General features: G+C 40.3%; 2 protein-coding genes across 3 annotated transcripts in view; one reads left to right on the forward strand and one right to left on the reverse strand.

Moving 5' to 3' along the window:
* Positions 1-11,340, forward strand: part of LOC115742215 (scarecrow-like protein 3) — a 31,358-nt gene extending 20,018 nt beyond the window's left edge. Inside the window, exons 2-3 of one of the 2 annotated variants that reach the window (XM_030676355.2) lie at positions 8,547-8,938; positions 9,605-11,340. In XM_030676355.2, the coding sequence (XP_030532215.1) occupies positions 9,656-11,080 (1,425 nt within the window). In that variant the 5' untranslated portion in view covers positions 8,547-8,938; positions 9,605-9,655 and the 3' untranslated portion in view covers positions 11,081-11,340. The remainder of the gene's footprint in view (positions 1-8,546; positions 8,939-9,604) is intronic. The other variant, XM_048278534.1, reaches the window with a different exon arrangement.
* Positions 11,341-13,319: 1,979 nt separating this feature from the next.
* Positions 13,320-15,709, reverse strand: LOC115742216 (protein trichome birefringence-like 41). Its single transcript, XM_030676357.2, has 5 exons — positions 15,134-15,709; positions 14,421-14,592; positions 14,113-14,288; positions 13,865-14,023; positions 13,320-13,779 (listed from the first exon to the last, which is right to left on the reverse strand). The coding sequence occupies exons 1-5, from the start codon at positions 15,484-15,486 to the stop codon at positions 13,488-13,490; spliced, it is 1,152 nt and encodes a 383-aa protein (XP_030532217.1). The 5' UTR covers positions 15,487-15,709; the 3' UTR covers positions 13,320-13,487.
* Positions 15,710-16,338: the final 629 nt, after the last annotated feature.

Below are 16,338 nucleotides of genomic sequence, written 5' to 3' on the forward strand. Positions count from 1 at the left end.
AGTGGAATAATACGGTTTTCATGTGTTTTTCGGATGATCTTATTTTCGCGCAACCGGGAATAACCTCCTTGAGATATGGTCTGAAGAATTCTTGCGATCCTATGCTGGCTTTATTTCCTTGGTGCACGTCTTGAATTATGTTCTTCATCCTTGAATCGTGCAAACAACGCTCAGCTCGTGGTCATATTGATAGCATTTTCTCCAATATGACGGAAGAAGGATGAGTTTCATGAAAGCAAATGCCCCCACTGATTTAGAAAATTTGAAGTGAAGGCCTTTAATGGAGGAGTCGTATTTGCAGGTGGAGGGAGTTCCACCTGGGACGTGTGATTGTACGAGTTGGCGCTTGCTCTTCGGGAATATCGAGCAAAGTAGAAGGGGAGGAAGTACTTTTTTTTTTTTTTTTTGGTCCAAAAAGGGGAGGAAGTACTTGAATCACGAAATTGTAAACGAAAAACGTAAGTCAACCATTGACAATTAACCAGATGGTAAACCTTTATTCCCATATATTGTTGTCAAGTATTACATTGAAAATGAAAACGGGCAAGATTATTCTTGGTGTTTTCGCCCCACGTGTGACCTTGCCCTTCAACATCCGGGGACTTTATGGGATTGTATAACCCACAAATAGTTATCAAATTAACGATAAGGTTACTAAATAAGTTCTTGAATTTGAATAAGCTAGAGAAAACGAGTTATTTCTTTACCTCCGCATTGCAGGCCGTGGCCAAACGGGTTGCTGCAGTATTTGGCGACGTACACTACGTTTGCCATGTCGAGATGCATCTCCATCTTGTGGGAAAGTCCGTATGACACGTGCATACGGACGTTACGTCAGCTTTTACAAGCGCTTCGCAGCAGTGTCTCGAGGGCGGCGCCCGCGGTTGTCCCTTCGGGACGAACGGCCCGCACTCTTTTAAGAGGCCCGGGTCGGTTCGGCCTTCTTGAGCCACCGCGCTACCGGCTGCCATGGCCAAAACCACCGCCACAAACAAAGTTACCTCGAATCTGGCTTTGTCACTTTTTCTTTCTTGTGTATTTTGTGTGCTTGTGTCTTTGGGAGAGTGAAGAGGTCGGTGTCTATGGCCCTGTTTGGTTCAACATTTGGCTAAGGGATTTTGAAAAAATGCAAATATTTTTGGGCTGAAGGCCTTTTTCAAAATGTAAGTAGTGTTTGGTAAAGTGTATTTTAAAAACACAATTGGAAAGCAACTTTGACATAAATGTTGTTTGGTGAAAAGTGAACTTTGTAAAATATTTTTTTTTTTTGAAAAAAAGGCGGGAGTGATCGGCGGCTGGCGGCCACGACCAGCAACCGACGACCAGAGGCGGGCAGCCAATGGGCAATGGCGGTGGGCGGCGACGGCAAGTGAAAGTGACAAAATTAAAATAATAAAAAAATTAGTTGCATTTCGCAAAAGTCTTTTAGCCCAAAGTACCTAATTTTGGACTAGAAGTACTTTGGGCTAAAGGACTTTGAAAAGCATTTGAGATGCAATTGCATCTCTCTAAAGTAAGCCAAAAAATGAATCAAACAACATTTGCATTTGGCCAAAGAACTTTGAAGCCCCAATGCTCATTTGGAATGCTGAACCAAACAGAGCCTATATATAGAGGAGGGGAATGGTATCCTGAACCTGAAATACTCTTTGCGTGACCGATATATCCGAGAGAAATAGGCGGTGAACATGCAATTGTTTAGCGCAAAACAAAAGAACATGCAATAGGGGAACTGAACCAATTTTGAGGAAGTGCGCTCCGCGTGAACATAACAAAGGAGGGATAAACATATAACAAGTTGCAAGACCAAGGGTCAACATCACCGCCTGTTGGTAAAAGAGTTCTGTGATGAATAATTGAAGGTGTATTTTGTCTTGGTTACACCATCACAGGGAAGCTCCTCCCTTGTATTCTGACTTCCTTCCATGTCTACTTGACCTGATTGTAGGAAAACGAAGAAATTCCCCACTCAGGATGTTCATAATCCAAACCTGTACGGCGATATATGTGGTAAATTGTTAAAGTAATTATCATTATAATTTCAGAGAAAGCGATTATAGTGTGCCGCTGCAGATCTGGTTGAAGTTGAACAACGTTTCACAGCAAATGTGGTTGAGGCGGAACAACAGTGCACTTGATCCTCTCTGAGGCGACGAAGTATTGCTGGCCATAGAGTGAAGTATCCCTCACACCGGAAGTGTCTGAAACTTCAGCAACAGCACGAAGAATTTGCTCCTTCGAGCACCCCATGCCCAAAAACTTGAAGATGAAAATACAATAATCCCTGTTGGACGAAAATGTGAAGCTACCATTATGCAAACGATGCTACCTTCATAGTATAAAGATTGTTTTCATAACTCGGGATTCATAATAGTGTGAGCCCTTTTTTGATCAAATAATGCAGATATCAATAAGAACTCTATTTTCCAAACCGACTTCAGCAAGATGAGAATGTCTCACCGCATGTCGGGAATGACATTGTTCCTGTGAATAACGTATGAACAGTTCTTGGTCATTTTAAAGCCTAGTCTATAACACAGCTTCTCCAACTAAAATGTTGGAGAGCATGGATGCCTTTTTCCCAATTTCAGCCTTATAGGCACAAGATCAACAATTTTGCCTAGAAAGTTACACTGCTGAATTGCCATTCCATACCAATAACATGAATACCACAAGCACTCAATTAGTGAGACCATTCAAGCCAAAGACACCACATTTTGCGTTTTACGCTATAAGCATAAAAGGAGATATAACTACATGGACCCATAAGCATCCTAAGGAGACAAAACTTTGCACTAATAGCATGAATAAGGTTTTGACAGTACATAAAAAAATTTCGTTCGCAACAAATTTGAAAAAGGGTAATAAAAAAAAAATGCAAGCAGCGCACACCAAGAGAGAAGCAGCGAAAAGAAACGGTGGCGGCTGGTGTGGCGGTCTAGGGTGGTAGTGTGTGAGCTGGGGAGGAGGCAAGCGATGAATGGTTCGTCCTGTTTCATTGATGGGTCTTTGCATCTGGGTTTGCATGTTCAGCCACGGCATAGTTGGTTCTGATTCGCAAAGCTCACCTGGGGAGGGTACTGTTCAGGTGATCTGCAACTTTGGATTAGTGGCCTCCTGGGAAGTGTAACTTTGGAGTCTGTAGTTGTCACCGTGCCTCTCTGCTCAATCTGACAGAACAAGTTCCTCTGTTGAAATGCTTTGAAGTTCTTATTCACTGTCTTCTTTATTATCTGTTCAATATGTACTCGTTAGTTTATGTATTTCTTGCTGTGGTGATTAATGGATGCTGAGTTTGCAAACCTGTTGTTTGTTTTATATAAGTTGAATTGAACTTGGGTTCTGTCGAATTATTCGTGTAGGCATATCGTAGGTGAGCCATTCTTTTGCTTCTTATTAAGGAGACTGAGCTCTGAATCGCCATCTGATACTCTGCTTCACTAATGGTGCAGGACCTTAGCAACAAGTTATTACTTAATGCTGTGAAAGGTAAGACATCGATTCCAGGCATTTGTGCTTTGAAGCTAATGGAGCATTATCATTCTTGACTTTTTGTTAAAAGGTCACAGTAACCATTGTAGAACTGAAGAAGCTTCAATAGCCATTCCTGCATGTCTTCGACACTTCTGGTTCTATGCAGTGGTTCCTGTTCTTGACATGTTGCCAACCAGTCTATCTCTTGCCCATGTCTATTCTGTTCAATGAGTGCACAGTTATAGACTTTTTTTTTGTCATGATAGAATTGGCTTCTCTAAATGCAAAACATGCAAAGAGCGACATAGCACCTCCTGTGATCGAAGCAACGTTCTCCTCAATCAATTGAAACAGAACAGTTCTTTGATTTGCTTTCTTTCACTATAATCCTGATTACTTGTCTGTTCCACAAGAGGAAATGCTAACAAAGCAGACCAACAATGTTGCCAGCAATCTTGCCAATAAAAACATCTTCTGATTGGTATGGGGTGATTGATTTTCGTTACCTCTTAAAACTTGACGATATGATGCTGCTCAGCGCATCTACGCTGGCAAAGAAGAGGACATTGTGAATGGAAAAACTTTTTTGTATTAACGCTTTGGGCATTAGGACGAGCACATTAATATGATTTCGTTTTTCCAATATTAATCAAGTGCTATCGAGGGCAGGAGTATGCCTACTTTGTTGGATAGTGATCAATTGAACGTTCGTTAACATGTGGCATAGCTGTTGGATACGGCATGCTGCGGGGTCGGTCTAAATCTGGTACTCGGGTTTGACTCGTTTTTGCAACCTAGCGTCTTAAAGATTTCACTAAGGATTGGTAAGGCGACACATCTGCCTCTTACGTCTTCCACGTCTGGGTCAAACGCTAAAATGATGGCATGGCACGCTTGTTTGGAGCTAAATATGAGTTCGCAGAGTCATGTTTCAGAAGATTTATCTACGGAACACTTGTTCCAAGATCCATAGATGCTCTGGAGCGCACAGGTTAGTTTTGAGTTACAAAGAATGAAAGGAAGTTCAAACACGGTGGTAAAAGTAAAAGACAATTAACTAGATAATTAATGAACTATCCATTGATGGTATCTGTCGGATGATTGGTAGGGAAGATGGCTCGCAATTCGCGATTGTATTAAAAGACAATTGACAAGATACAAGGAAAAGAAGAAAGTGAATCGTCTGCTTTGAGAAAGGATCACCAGGTGCACGGCATGATGAGCATCCTTTTGCCCCTTTCCGTGAGTCAATGGTTAAAAGGGTACTCGTTACATGTAAAAAACACTGAGCTTTGCTATGCGTCGTCCTGGGCGACCATTGCCTTTTCCTGCTTGCGTCCAATGGTGGACCGAGGAGGCCAGTGGGTGCCGGTGCGACCAATCTTGTCATTTGGCGCTTAATTTTTTATCAATTATAGGATGTGTTTGTTTCGCTAAAAAGTTCATGACAATGAAAATTATCTTTTATGAAGATTATTTTCGAGGAAATTGGTTAGCTAGTATTTGTTTGGTGTTTAAGGAAAGTGGAATTTTTCTTGTCGGAAGGGATAGTTGGTCTCCCTAACCTGAACTTGTTGTTTTCGGTCCATGAAAAGGGTTTTTCATAAATCGATTAGCTTTTTGTTGTCCAAACAAATATTAGCTAACCAATTTCCTTGAAAATAATCTTCACAAAAGATCATTTTCATACCGGAAAGTTGGAAAACTCCTACAAGCAAACGGACCCATATTGTATATTGACAAAAAAAATTACTATATATTGTTTATTGTGAAAGATTTTTACACAAATAGCTATCCACCTTCGATTTGAGATTTGTATGTCTAAATCAATGAGGTACAAGGCTACTTGTGTAATCTGTACACGAACACCGTATATCCGAAGCGTGCTTAACGATACATTTCCTTGTTTAGTTCTCATCTTGGGGGCTACAGTTCTCTTCGTCACAAAAGAGAAACGATCCTCCTTGGATATCATCTCATAAGAATAAGAATTTTCCACCCGTACAAACCAACGGTTTTTTGTTTATTTCTTGTAATGATTTTCGTCGCTTGTGAAGTGATGAAGTGATCATCCTTAAAAGACACTCACGGGTTGTCGCGCCTGGCATAGGATTCCCTTTGCTCCGGTGGGTCGAAAAGACCTTATCCTTATCTATTCTTCTTTAAAAACATGTGTTAGAAATATCATATAATGTGGGAAAGATCATAGCATTATCTTAATTTATAGCATGTTCTTATGGTCCTTCTCCTTGCTTTCAAAGGGATATTCTTTATCGCCAGCTTGGTAATTCCAACCGGAGCAGCATTGAGCAAGTCTCGCGAAAAATTCGCATAGATATCCAATAAAAGTTAATGGCACGTCGAAGCAAATAAGTCGTGAAAAACATTTGACCAATCAAGACTTGACTACGAATACAACATCCAAAAATAAATCGATCTCTGAACACTTCAAATCATATATCAATATATACCGAAGCCAACACCCATCATATCTTATCTCCTCTATGTGACAATTGGTTTTGCCTATCACCTCGCCGGTAAAATGGCGCTATAAAGTTTTGTCTTTCGTGGAGACTTGTCTTCATCCTACAGGGTCAAAACGGCTTCCCTAACTTCGTCCTCCCCATTTCTAACGCTTCCTTGTGGGGCCTTCTATTTATTTATTTTTTCTTTCGATTAAACGATGACATCCTTATCATTTAGCTTGACTCCAGGGGCGAGCGCATAAAATATTTGCTGGACTGACATAGGAAAATGCTCTAACGGTGCCTACAAAGCTACAAAAATGTCGTTCCTTTGAAAACACCCTAACTAGGACATCGTTAGGACCGATATCCAACCGTTTAGGACAAGTAGTTAGCTTTCATATCGAGAGGACAAAGCGTCTTTCCTAGGAACAAGCAAAATCTAGGAAATTTCCAAAAGCAATGGCATCCTCTCCATCCACCTCTCCCTTTCAATGTTCCAATGATTGTATCTAATTCTTTGAAAATGCCTACCTAAGTTTACCAATCTCTCACCAACGAAGACCCTTTAAAGTAATCAACATAATGTCCGGTCAAACATGGAGTTTAGAGCATAAACAAGAAAAGAAGAGAAAAGACAAGACCCAAACATCTTTATTAAGTCCTTACTAATTAACCTGCATAGTTTGAAGGTATGTCTATTTGATTCTTTGTCTAAAGAGGCTTCTTGTAATTCAGTACTAGGAAGCACAAAATCGCTCGCTAATATGTTGATAAGCCTCCATTTGTTTCGCGAAAAAAATAATAATTAGGAAAATATTTTCTTGAAAATAATTGTTTAGATTATTATTATTATTATTTTTTTTTTTTTGCAAAACAAATGGAGCTTAAACTTGTTTGCTTTTCGCTATGGGAAAAACCTACCAGATAAACTAAAATTGTCACAGAGAATTCTGTGTCCTTGCTTTATCATCTCTTTCTAGTTTGTATCCTCTTTTGAGGGAGCGTGTAAAGCAAAGGCAGATGCTTTCGTTTGTCCACATGCGAATTCGGCATATCGAAATAGGACGTAATTGTTGACCGAATTATAACAAGCAAGAAACCAAGCATAGCATTTGTCTTCACAACCCAAAGCCAGAAAGAACAGAGAGAGAGAGAGAGAGAGAGAGAGAGAGAGAGAGAAATCAGATTAGGGTTTTCGAGGTTCGGAGAGAACAAAACAGAAGGATTAACTAGTCATGTTAAAAGGAAATCATGCCTCCATTAAACATGTATGCTCATATTTATTTGCTTGAGGGATAGGGGAAGGTGAAATTTCACATGAAATATCAACAACAGAAAGGCTTGACTGTAAAAGGCGAATCACTTGGGATATGTAGCAATGCTAGTACCGTATTTTTAGTGTTGAAGACATATTTAGAAACCAATAAGGCCAACATCATACCACCACCCAAACCGTGAGTTCTGTTTTCTTTTTTCGAAATTATAATGTAGGTACCTAATCAGAAGTCTTGCATGCGACCGACAAAACAGATGATGGATTAGAGGGAAAAATGACATACATGTGTCATAACTTCCTATGGCGTTCATCCGAAGCTCATTTTTTTTTTCTAGATTATATAAGAACTATAATTTATGTGTAACGCAAGGCCATAACTATATTTTCAATCACTTGAGAATCATATAATTCTTCAATGGATTACTTAAGTGCCATAAATTTTTTAAAGGTTAATCACAAGTGCTATGCCACATCGGATCTTTGGCACTTGAATAAACGTTTTTAAAATTTACGACACTCAAGTAATTGATTGCAAGTTATTGCACTCAAATATATGTTTTTTAAAAGTTATGGCACTCAAATGATTGTAAAAGAAGTTATAAAACTTAAGTGAGTGCCTTGAGAAAGTTACGCTATTTCTAGTATACTTATTCCCAAATTGGACATAAATATATGTCATTGCAATACCTTCCACTAAGGAAACAAATCGATTTGTTTAAGTATCCATGAGGTGGTATACCACTACTCTTAACTCAATATTCAAAGGTTTGCTTTTGGGTTGCATATCCCAATGTTCAAGATTATGTTGCCAACCTTTTGATTGCTTCTGGCAAATTGTTTATGGGTTTTTTTTTCAGTTCTTTTTTCCCTCTTGAAAGAATGTGCATAGGAATTCTAAGGAATGGAATTAACAAATTCCAAGAACTCCCACCCAAGGACTCCACCAGTAAAGTTGAAATGTTTTATATCTATTTTTGGCTTGTTCCACAATCTCCTTGTCTCATTGTCCTTGGATCCTAACATGTCAAACTAAAAAGGAAGAAATAAAACAAAGTACCAAGTGGATGGTCTCTTCTCACTTGCCTTTGGACAAGAATCCAAATGCAGATTTTGGAGGCACTTGTGAGGCTTTCCTCGCAATCCCCACCATCACCCACTAAGCAACAAGAAAAGGTGTTGTTTTGTTTTGTTATGACATGCTTGGATCAACAGTTTTCTTGAGAATAGCCCCAAATTCTGGCCAGCTTTTATTCCCATCCACTTCGTGTCCAGACAAAGCTTTACCTAGTGAGGGAAGAGAGAACAAACAAATTTTTTGGAACAGAGAGAGAGAGAGAGAGAGAGAGAGAGAGAGAGAGGGGGGGCTCTGGATTTCAGAAATTCCATATTCCTCTGATCCTAACAAAAGACAACAAAACAATGACGACAAACACAACCTCGTGCTTTGTCGCCAACGCAGCCATGGAAAAGTTCTTCAAGACGACAGCTTTTATTCCAATTGGCTCGCTCTGCCATAAAACCCTAGACACCCACATAGCTCTTAATGGACCTCCGGACCAAGAGCTAGAAGGATGAGGTTTACTGGGTTATCAAGTTCAGAATTTTTCTTGGAGTCTTTTCTGGGTTTGTGACTAATCAGATTTCCCAGCTCAGTAACATATATCTGCTGTTCTCCTCGAGCACTGACTCAAGAAGCAAGCATCCATCAACATTTTATCTGGTAATTCTGTTGATCCTGCTCAGTTCTTTGAGTAAGGCTTGGGGTTGATTCTTTTGGGGAAAAGAAAAGCATAGCATGTGCTTGAATTATCTCTAGTCACTGATGTGGTTCAAATTTATTTTTGGCAACGAAAGTAATTGCTTTGTTGATCTTGCAAAGCTGAAAGTACTTGATGAACCAAGAGGTAACAGTGCCCGAATGACTAGATTGAGCAGTAAATGGTGTGAATTCTTCAGTTCTTAGTGAGAAACCGGACAGCTGCAGTAGAAGAGACTTCTGCCAAAATCAGTTTTAGCTGTTGTGTTTTTTATTGCTATTAAATGAGGAAGTGTTTCATTGAGGAATACATTTACTTGTAACTCTTAACTATCTCAGTGCAAGAGGTTGGATATTGATGAAGGTAGATGACTACCTCTTATTAATATGCTCTATGAGTGGTGAGATGCTCGACATCATTTGTTAGTGCATTTAATGTTGTTCATTACTGGAGTTCACCATAACTGTTTTTGCCTTTCTAGGTAGAGCCTGTCACTGAATTTGAGTTCTGCAATTAGGAGTCATGGCTTGCATTTGTTCTCATCTCCTTCCATCTTTTGTAAAGGAACTTTGGTGTGACTGCTTGACATTGAGATTTGACTTTTCTTGCATGATCTGATTTCATTGTAGTGGTGCAGGTGAGGTCGTAAATCCTCGTAACTCAAGGTTTTCCCATCATCAATGGCGGGTATGGTTCACGACGAGGGATCATCATCTGTAACTTCATCTCCCCTTCAGATGTTCTCGTTGATGTCACTTTCTCCTGGCATAGGATCACCATACCCATTGCTCAGGGAAGTTAGTCCTGAAGACAGAGGTTTGTGGCTGATCCGTTATCTTGTTGGCTGTGCTAACCTTGTCGCTGCTGGTAGTGTGGAGGATGCTAATCTTTACCTTGAGCAAATCTCACATCTTGCTTCTCCTGATGGTGATGCTATGCAGCGAATTGCTGCTTACTTCACTGAAGCACTTGCTGACCGGATACTCAAAGGTTGGCCAGCCCTTCATAAAGCCCTTAACTCGACAAAAATATCCCTAGTGTCTGAGGAAATTCTTGTCAAGCGATTGTTTTTCGAGCTTTGCCCCTTCTTGAAGCTTGCATACGTAATCACTAATCAGGCCATACTAGAAGCGATGGAGGGGGAGAAGATGGTTCACATCATCGACCTCAACTCATTTGAGCCTGCTCAGTGGATCAATCTTCTTCAGTCACTAAAAGCTAGGCCAGAAGGCCCGCCTCACTTGCGAATTACGGGTGTCAATGAACAGAAAGAGGTTTTAGATCAAATGGCTTTTCGATTGACTGAAGAAGCTGAAAAATTGGATATCCCATTTCAGTTCAATCCTGTTGTCTGTAAGCTGGAGAATCTTGATCTAGAAAGTTTGCGTAAGACTGGTGAAGCACTTGCAATTAGCTCTGTACTCCAGCTGCATACCGTCTTGGCAGCTGATGATGAGACACAGCGAAGGACCTCGCCTTCTGCATCCAATAGTTCTAATTCTAGTCATCGACAGAGAGTGTTGCATATGAAGCAGCGCACTCTAGGAGAGTGGCTTCAGAAAGAGGTGGTCCCTTTATATTGTGCTAGTCCTGACTCAGCTTCGGCATCTTCCCCATTATCTTGTAACCTGTCACCAAAGATGGGGAGCTTCTTGACTTCTCTCTGGGGATTGTCACCTAAGCTAATGGTGATTACTGAGCAAGAATCAAACCATAATGGGGCTACCTTAATGGAGAGATATGTGGACGCATTGTACTTCTATGGTTCCCTGTTTGATTGTCTGGAGTCTACTGTTCCGAGAGCATCAGTAGAGCGACAAAAGGTTGAGAAGCTGCTGTTCGGAGAGGAAATTAAGAATATCATTGCTAGCGAGGGCATTCAGAGGAAGGAGAGACATGAGAAGCTTGAGAAGTGGATTTCGAGGCTTGAGTTAGCTGGGTTTGGAAAGGTGTCCTTGAGTTACAATGGATTGTTGCAAGCGGGGATGTTGCTGCAGAGCTGTGGTTATGACGGGTACAACCTAAAGGAAGAGAATGGGTGCTTCTTCTTATGTTGGCATGACAAACCCCTGTTTTCAGTTTCAGCCTGGAGATTTAAGAGGTAGAAAATAATATTGTGGAATTTGTGTGGGAGTTGTGTTATTCTCTTTTCTTCTATTATTCCAATTTTCTTTCATATTTTGTATAAAGAACCTGAAGCTCTTCTTCCTCAGCACGTGCATAGTGAGCCAGCGGAGAGATTCCAATTTACTCATCTCTCTGCCATAACTGTGTTAAATTGTTTGCCCCTTTTGGTGGTATCTGTAACTCCTTTTGCCCCTCGGTTGCATCTGGCCAATATATTGGCTCATTTGGTCTTTATTCATCTCAACTTAGTCACTCTATTTTCTTCCTCTCTATTTATTTGAATTTACTTAGTTGACTAATGTTGGCATGACAATACATGCCAAATACTGTGCCCATACTTGTTCTTCCTCCCCTACTTGTCAAGTGGACCTGTTCTTGGTGAATTTTGTGGTGTTAGATCATATTTGCAGCTTGTTTTCTAATGTGCTAGGACATGGCGTTATTTCTCTGATTAAGAAAAAGACATGGTTTTCTCATTGTTATTTCCTGAAGACCGCTATGTGCATTCTCATTGTTGCACACTTCCTGTGGGAAAACTTCATGATCGAATGAATCTGCTTTCTTATATGGAAGTTGCTAGACACACTCTCGGGACTTACATGGTAATCATTCTGGTTCCCCGATTCTGTTCCCCAGAATAAAAAAAGATGACAATCTTGTTTGGTAACATAAATAATTTTAATTTTAATTCTGTTCTCAGAAACAGTTTTGAAGCAAAAGCAAGAACCAAAAGAAAGTTAGTTCTGGGAAAAAGAATCACTTTTGAGAATCACAAAATATAATGAAGTCTCACGTCTCTCATTTTTCTTCTTGAGTTCTCTCAATTTTTCCTCAATCTAAAATAGAACGAGATCTCATTTTCAAAGAAAAATATATAAGATAATAAAATATTACATAAAAATAAAAAATAAAAAAAATTGGAAAATTTCTAAAAAATAAGAAAATTTTCAAAAAATCCATAAAAATGGAAGAAGCTTAGATTAGGCTAATTTGACCTCATCTTCATAAATTTGGGCCTAGATTTCCTAGATTTCATAGATTTTTTTTTTTAAATCATAAATACTTTTGCAATTAAACTTGAACTACATTTCTCCGAACCCTTAGGGCTTCATTAGGATTTTATGATGCGATTTATCACTTTCATGATTCCTTGATTGCACACTTGATTTCATTAGTTGTGATCTGCCTAGGTTTATGTACTTTAGACTTAGTCTAGTTTTAAAAAAAAATGGAACGGGATAAAAATAACCATCATGAACAATTAACAAGCTCTCGTTCTTAAGTTTTCGATGAATTAAGCCCGAAGCTTGATTTCCTAGAACCAAAAACACACAATGCGGGGCAAGGCATTGCACTTTCCTTGTAGAAACGAAGGTGTCGCTCGTGTGGGTTGTCCGCTCGCCCAAAAGAGTTCCATGAAACCCCAAAGTAAATGGCGAAAATGACTCGTGATGATTATTGATATTTATTTTTACATTTCAATATGCAATATGTTATATAAGAGAATCAATATGAATTAATGTTCGGTTAATTCGAAATGTAAGATGAAATTTCACAAAGTAACTACGTAATTGTTTGACTTAAATGACAAAAATTGGGAAGAGCAATTGTTCCAGGGAACAGAAATTTCGTGCAGTTATTAAACGCGTTTCTGTTCCTTAAATAGAAATTTTAGGCAGTTACCAAACGCGTTCTGATTATCTAAAACTCATTCAGGGAACAGAATCAGAAAAATTCATTTTAATCATAACAACTTTTTCATATCAGAATAATTGACATGTAAGCCCTCAGATGATATATCAAGATTAGTCCTAAAGCCACCAGGTCTTCCAGCTTACATGACTTTTGAGTCTTAGGATGTCATAGACAAATGAACATAAGTTGTTTTTTTATTTCCTTAACTGTGTGAAGTTATGCTTGTGCAGGACTTCATTAATGATAGACTGTTGGGTCGGAAAATGATTGACAAATAGGAGAAGAGTGATGAAGAAGAGAAGAAATGACTGCTTTGGCATGGGAAGTGGATAACATGCTTCTTTTGAGTGATTAATTTCTATAGAACTCTTGCCACTTCATTAGCTTTCGGCGGAGGATATCTTCTACTCCCTATTCAAAGTGAACTCTTATTCGATAAATCTTACTGTCGAAGGTATTACCGCCGCCATTCCTTTTGCCAACATTGTGGCACCCGTCCCCGCTTAGACAAGGTTATGACTCGCAAAAATGAAAGTAATGACATATCTTTTTTGTTCTCATTACAAAAAAGAATGAGCATTATTCTATTTTCAAGAGGACATGTTCGTCCCATCAATGTATCGGATCAATCTGGCTACTCTTTGACTCCATCCTTTAATCTCTGTTCTCATGTTTGCGTTCTATTTCCGTTCAAGCAGCAAGCGCCACGGATAAGAGCTCGTTCCATGTATCCGGAAGTCCTGCAATACACCAGTGTGTGCAGTCCATAACCTTGAGGCCACTGTAGATGCTAGGATGTGCATCTTTCCTCAGCTGAGAAAGAGTGGTAATGTCCAGCAAATGAACAGGCTTTATGATGCTACTCATCGCTTCTTTCACCACGTATGCCGCAGCTGGCAATCCAGCTGGGTATGTCGATCCAGTCATCGGTAGGTTCTCCTTCGAGCAGTCCTTCACTCCCGGCTCATGCCAATCCGTCCCGCTAAACTCGTCGAATCATTGAAGCAATCAGTACGCATTTGACGCCTTGATTTGCTGAAGTTGGAGTGAAAAGGAAAAGGACTTACTTGTAGTGGGAGGGCGAAATCCCTTGAAAGATGACTCTAGTTTTAATCGTGTCGACATCGGAGTCCACCCACTTCGCCCATGTCGTCAATGCTTTGCGAAACGCAACCATCCGATCCATGTCTTTGTACGTGCGATTACCTTCTTGAATGTAATCCCATCTGCAGGTGACCAAAAAAAGGGAGGTCTGTTTCTGCATCTTTCAAACCAGCTGAAGAGAACACAACTTCTGTAAGAAAATGCAACGTACTGCTGCTTATCTCCTCTCCTGTACCACCATTGCCAAGTATTGAAGATCAACACATCCATCTCCTTCCACAAACCACCGTTCTCAAGCGAGTCTAGCTTCAAAACTCTCCCGATGCTTTCCACTTCGATGTCGACCAGGTACAGAGAGTGAAACAGCATTACGGATACTCCATAATCCTGCACGATGGTGACATCATGAGATCTTTGAACATCCTCATTCACTTTTTGCTTATCGCATGCTGTCCATAATTATGCTATTCATCCAGACATTTTGATCTAATTCTTTGAGGAAGTAAAATTTTCGATCACCTCGAATGTGACCTTAGAAACCGAGCCATCCGTCTCCTGCGAGATACTCGAATTCTGCGCGCCAGCATGAAGCAAGCATATTAAAGATTGCCAGTTGTTCAGGCTCAAGGAGTCTCCAATGTACATAATCTTCTTGCCCCGGAACCTTCTTAGGAAACCTTCAGCATCAAATCTGCAACATCATTCGGAAACATGTTTTTCTTATCGGCGACAGTTGGATGCATACGTCATAAATTCGGAGCAAGTATCCAGTCATATCTCTATAATTCTCTCCCAATGTCACAAGTTTGTAGAAAGTTAACATGAATCGGAAAAAATTCGACGCAGGCGGAGGAACGGAAGTGACAGTCCTTTCAACTTTCCAGGTGGTTTGCGACATGAAGAGGCTCTTTTTTCTTCTCTTGCAGGAACCAGTTCCACCAAACATTAATGTTAGGTCTGAAAAGAGACCTCAATACTTTTTTGACTCCTGTGCACTTCTAAAGCCCAACCGCTCAATTAAAAATCTTCACGGGGTGGCAAAATCTTGATTTAATATTGCGGTGCAAGAAAAAGGTGAGAACTTTCCAAATTTCCCATCTTTTTGTGAGCAAGATGAATCGAGACACGGCAAGATTAACACATAATGATATGAACACGACGACAACATAAGATAAATGACGCACAGACATGCCCGCCCGCAAACAATGATTGAGAGAGAGAGAGAGATGTACCTAGGCAAGTAACAGTCTTTGGGCTGCCATCTGTAGTTGAGGTAGAGCCGATCGGGTCGGCCGTACTTGAAGCAGTCGAACTCCTTGCGAATGAAAGGGCACGCAGAGGGATCATAGAGAGGATAAGAACTGTCATATACCCAACTCCCCTCATACATGTCACAATTGTCTTCTTGCTCTTGTTCCTTTCCCTTCACTTCATTTGCACTCACACTCTGCAGTAGCCCTGCTTCTGCAGAACTAACGCACGAGTCAAGTGTCACAGACATGGCAACCAAGATTGCCAAGACAATTCTCTGACACCCTGCAGCCATCTTCCTGTTTCTCCACAGAATCTTCACTCCACTCTTCATTCAGAGAGAGAGAGAGAGAGAGAAAGAGAGGGCCCAAATCAATATACGTGCATTGCATACAGAAGGAGGAGGAGGTGCGGTTGGAGGGCGGTGGTAACTTAATTGGCTCAAAGCCCCTGGTGGACTGCGTGATAAATTGGAAGTAAGCAGAAGAAGACAAGTTGCCAAAAAAGTAGGTTTTGGCTTGATTCCATGGCGGATCGTGTGGTTAATTGGAGTCCACAAAAGTAGATATGTTGGCAATATAGTTGAACTGCCTAATTGGGTCACCGAGCACATCCAAAGTAACTACCTTTCCGGGTCTCAGTGACAGAAAATATTTTGACATTTATTCTTTTCCTTTCCTGGAAATAACAAAATCATGGAAAGACTTCAGAACAGAGATGCGGGCACGAGTGACCCAGATCTCAGAAACACTCGAAGAACAAGAGCATGAGAGGTAGGCTGTCCCCAAATTGGTTAGTTATGGACCCATGTTGCGCATTTGCAAATCTAGGTGTCTTCACATGCAAAACACATGACAAACAGCTCATACGAGGAAGAGGAAACCCCTCAGAAATTTCTTATTGGATTCCATTTTGAATCATGCATGTTTTGTCACAGAGAGAGTGAGAGAGAGAGAGAGAGAGAGTGTGATTTTGGAGTGCTTGCTTCTGCGGTGAGAGAACCAAAAGTGGCTTGGCTTTGTCTTGCATGGAACATGCAGACATGAGAGAAGGGACATGGAGGAATCTCTGGAATCACTGTGAGACAGATCACCTGTGGTTTTTTTTTTTTGGTCGAAACAGAGCACCTGTGGTTGTTCATTCATTTTTTTCTCGTGATAGTTTCATCTGTCTAATTGTCAAAGTG

Source organism: Rhodamnia argentea, chromosome 5 (assembly GCF_020921035.1).
Source record: "Rhodamnia argentea isolate NSW1041297 chromosome 5, ASM2092103v1, whole genome shotgun sequence".
NCBI classification, from domain to species: Eukaryota; Viridiplantae; Streptophyta; class Magnoliopsida; order Myrtales; family Myrtaceae; genus Rhodamnia; species Rhodamnia argentea.

What these genes read in the sequence shown, in the direction of transcription:
- LOC115742216 (XM_030676357.2), bottom strand. Translation starts at nt 15,486, where the DNA reads ATGAAGAGTGGAGTGAAGATTCTGTGGAGAAACAGGAAGATGGCTGCA. An exon ending in AGGAGAGGAGATAAGCAGCA is followed by an intron (nt 14,024 to 14,112) that starts GTACGTTGCATT and finishes GGTCACCTGCAG; the next exon opens with ATGGGATTACATTCAAGAAG. An exon ending in ATTTCGCCCTCCCACTACAA is followed by an intron (nt 13,780 to 13,864) that starts GTAAGTCCTTTT and finishes CGACGAGTTTAG; the next exon opens with CGGGACGGATTGGCATGAGC.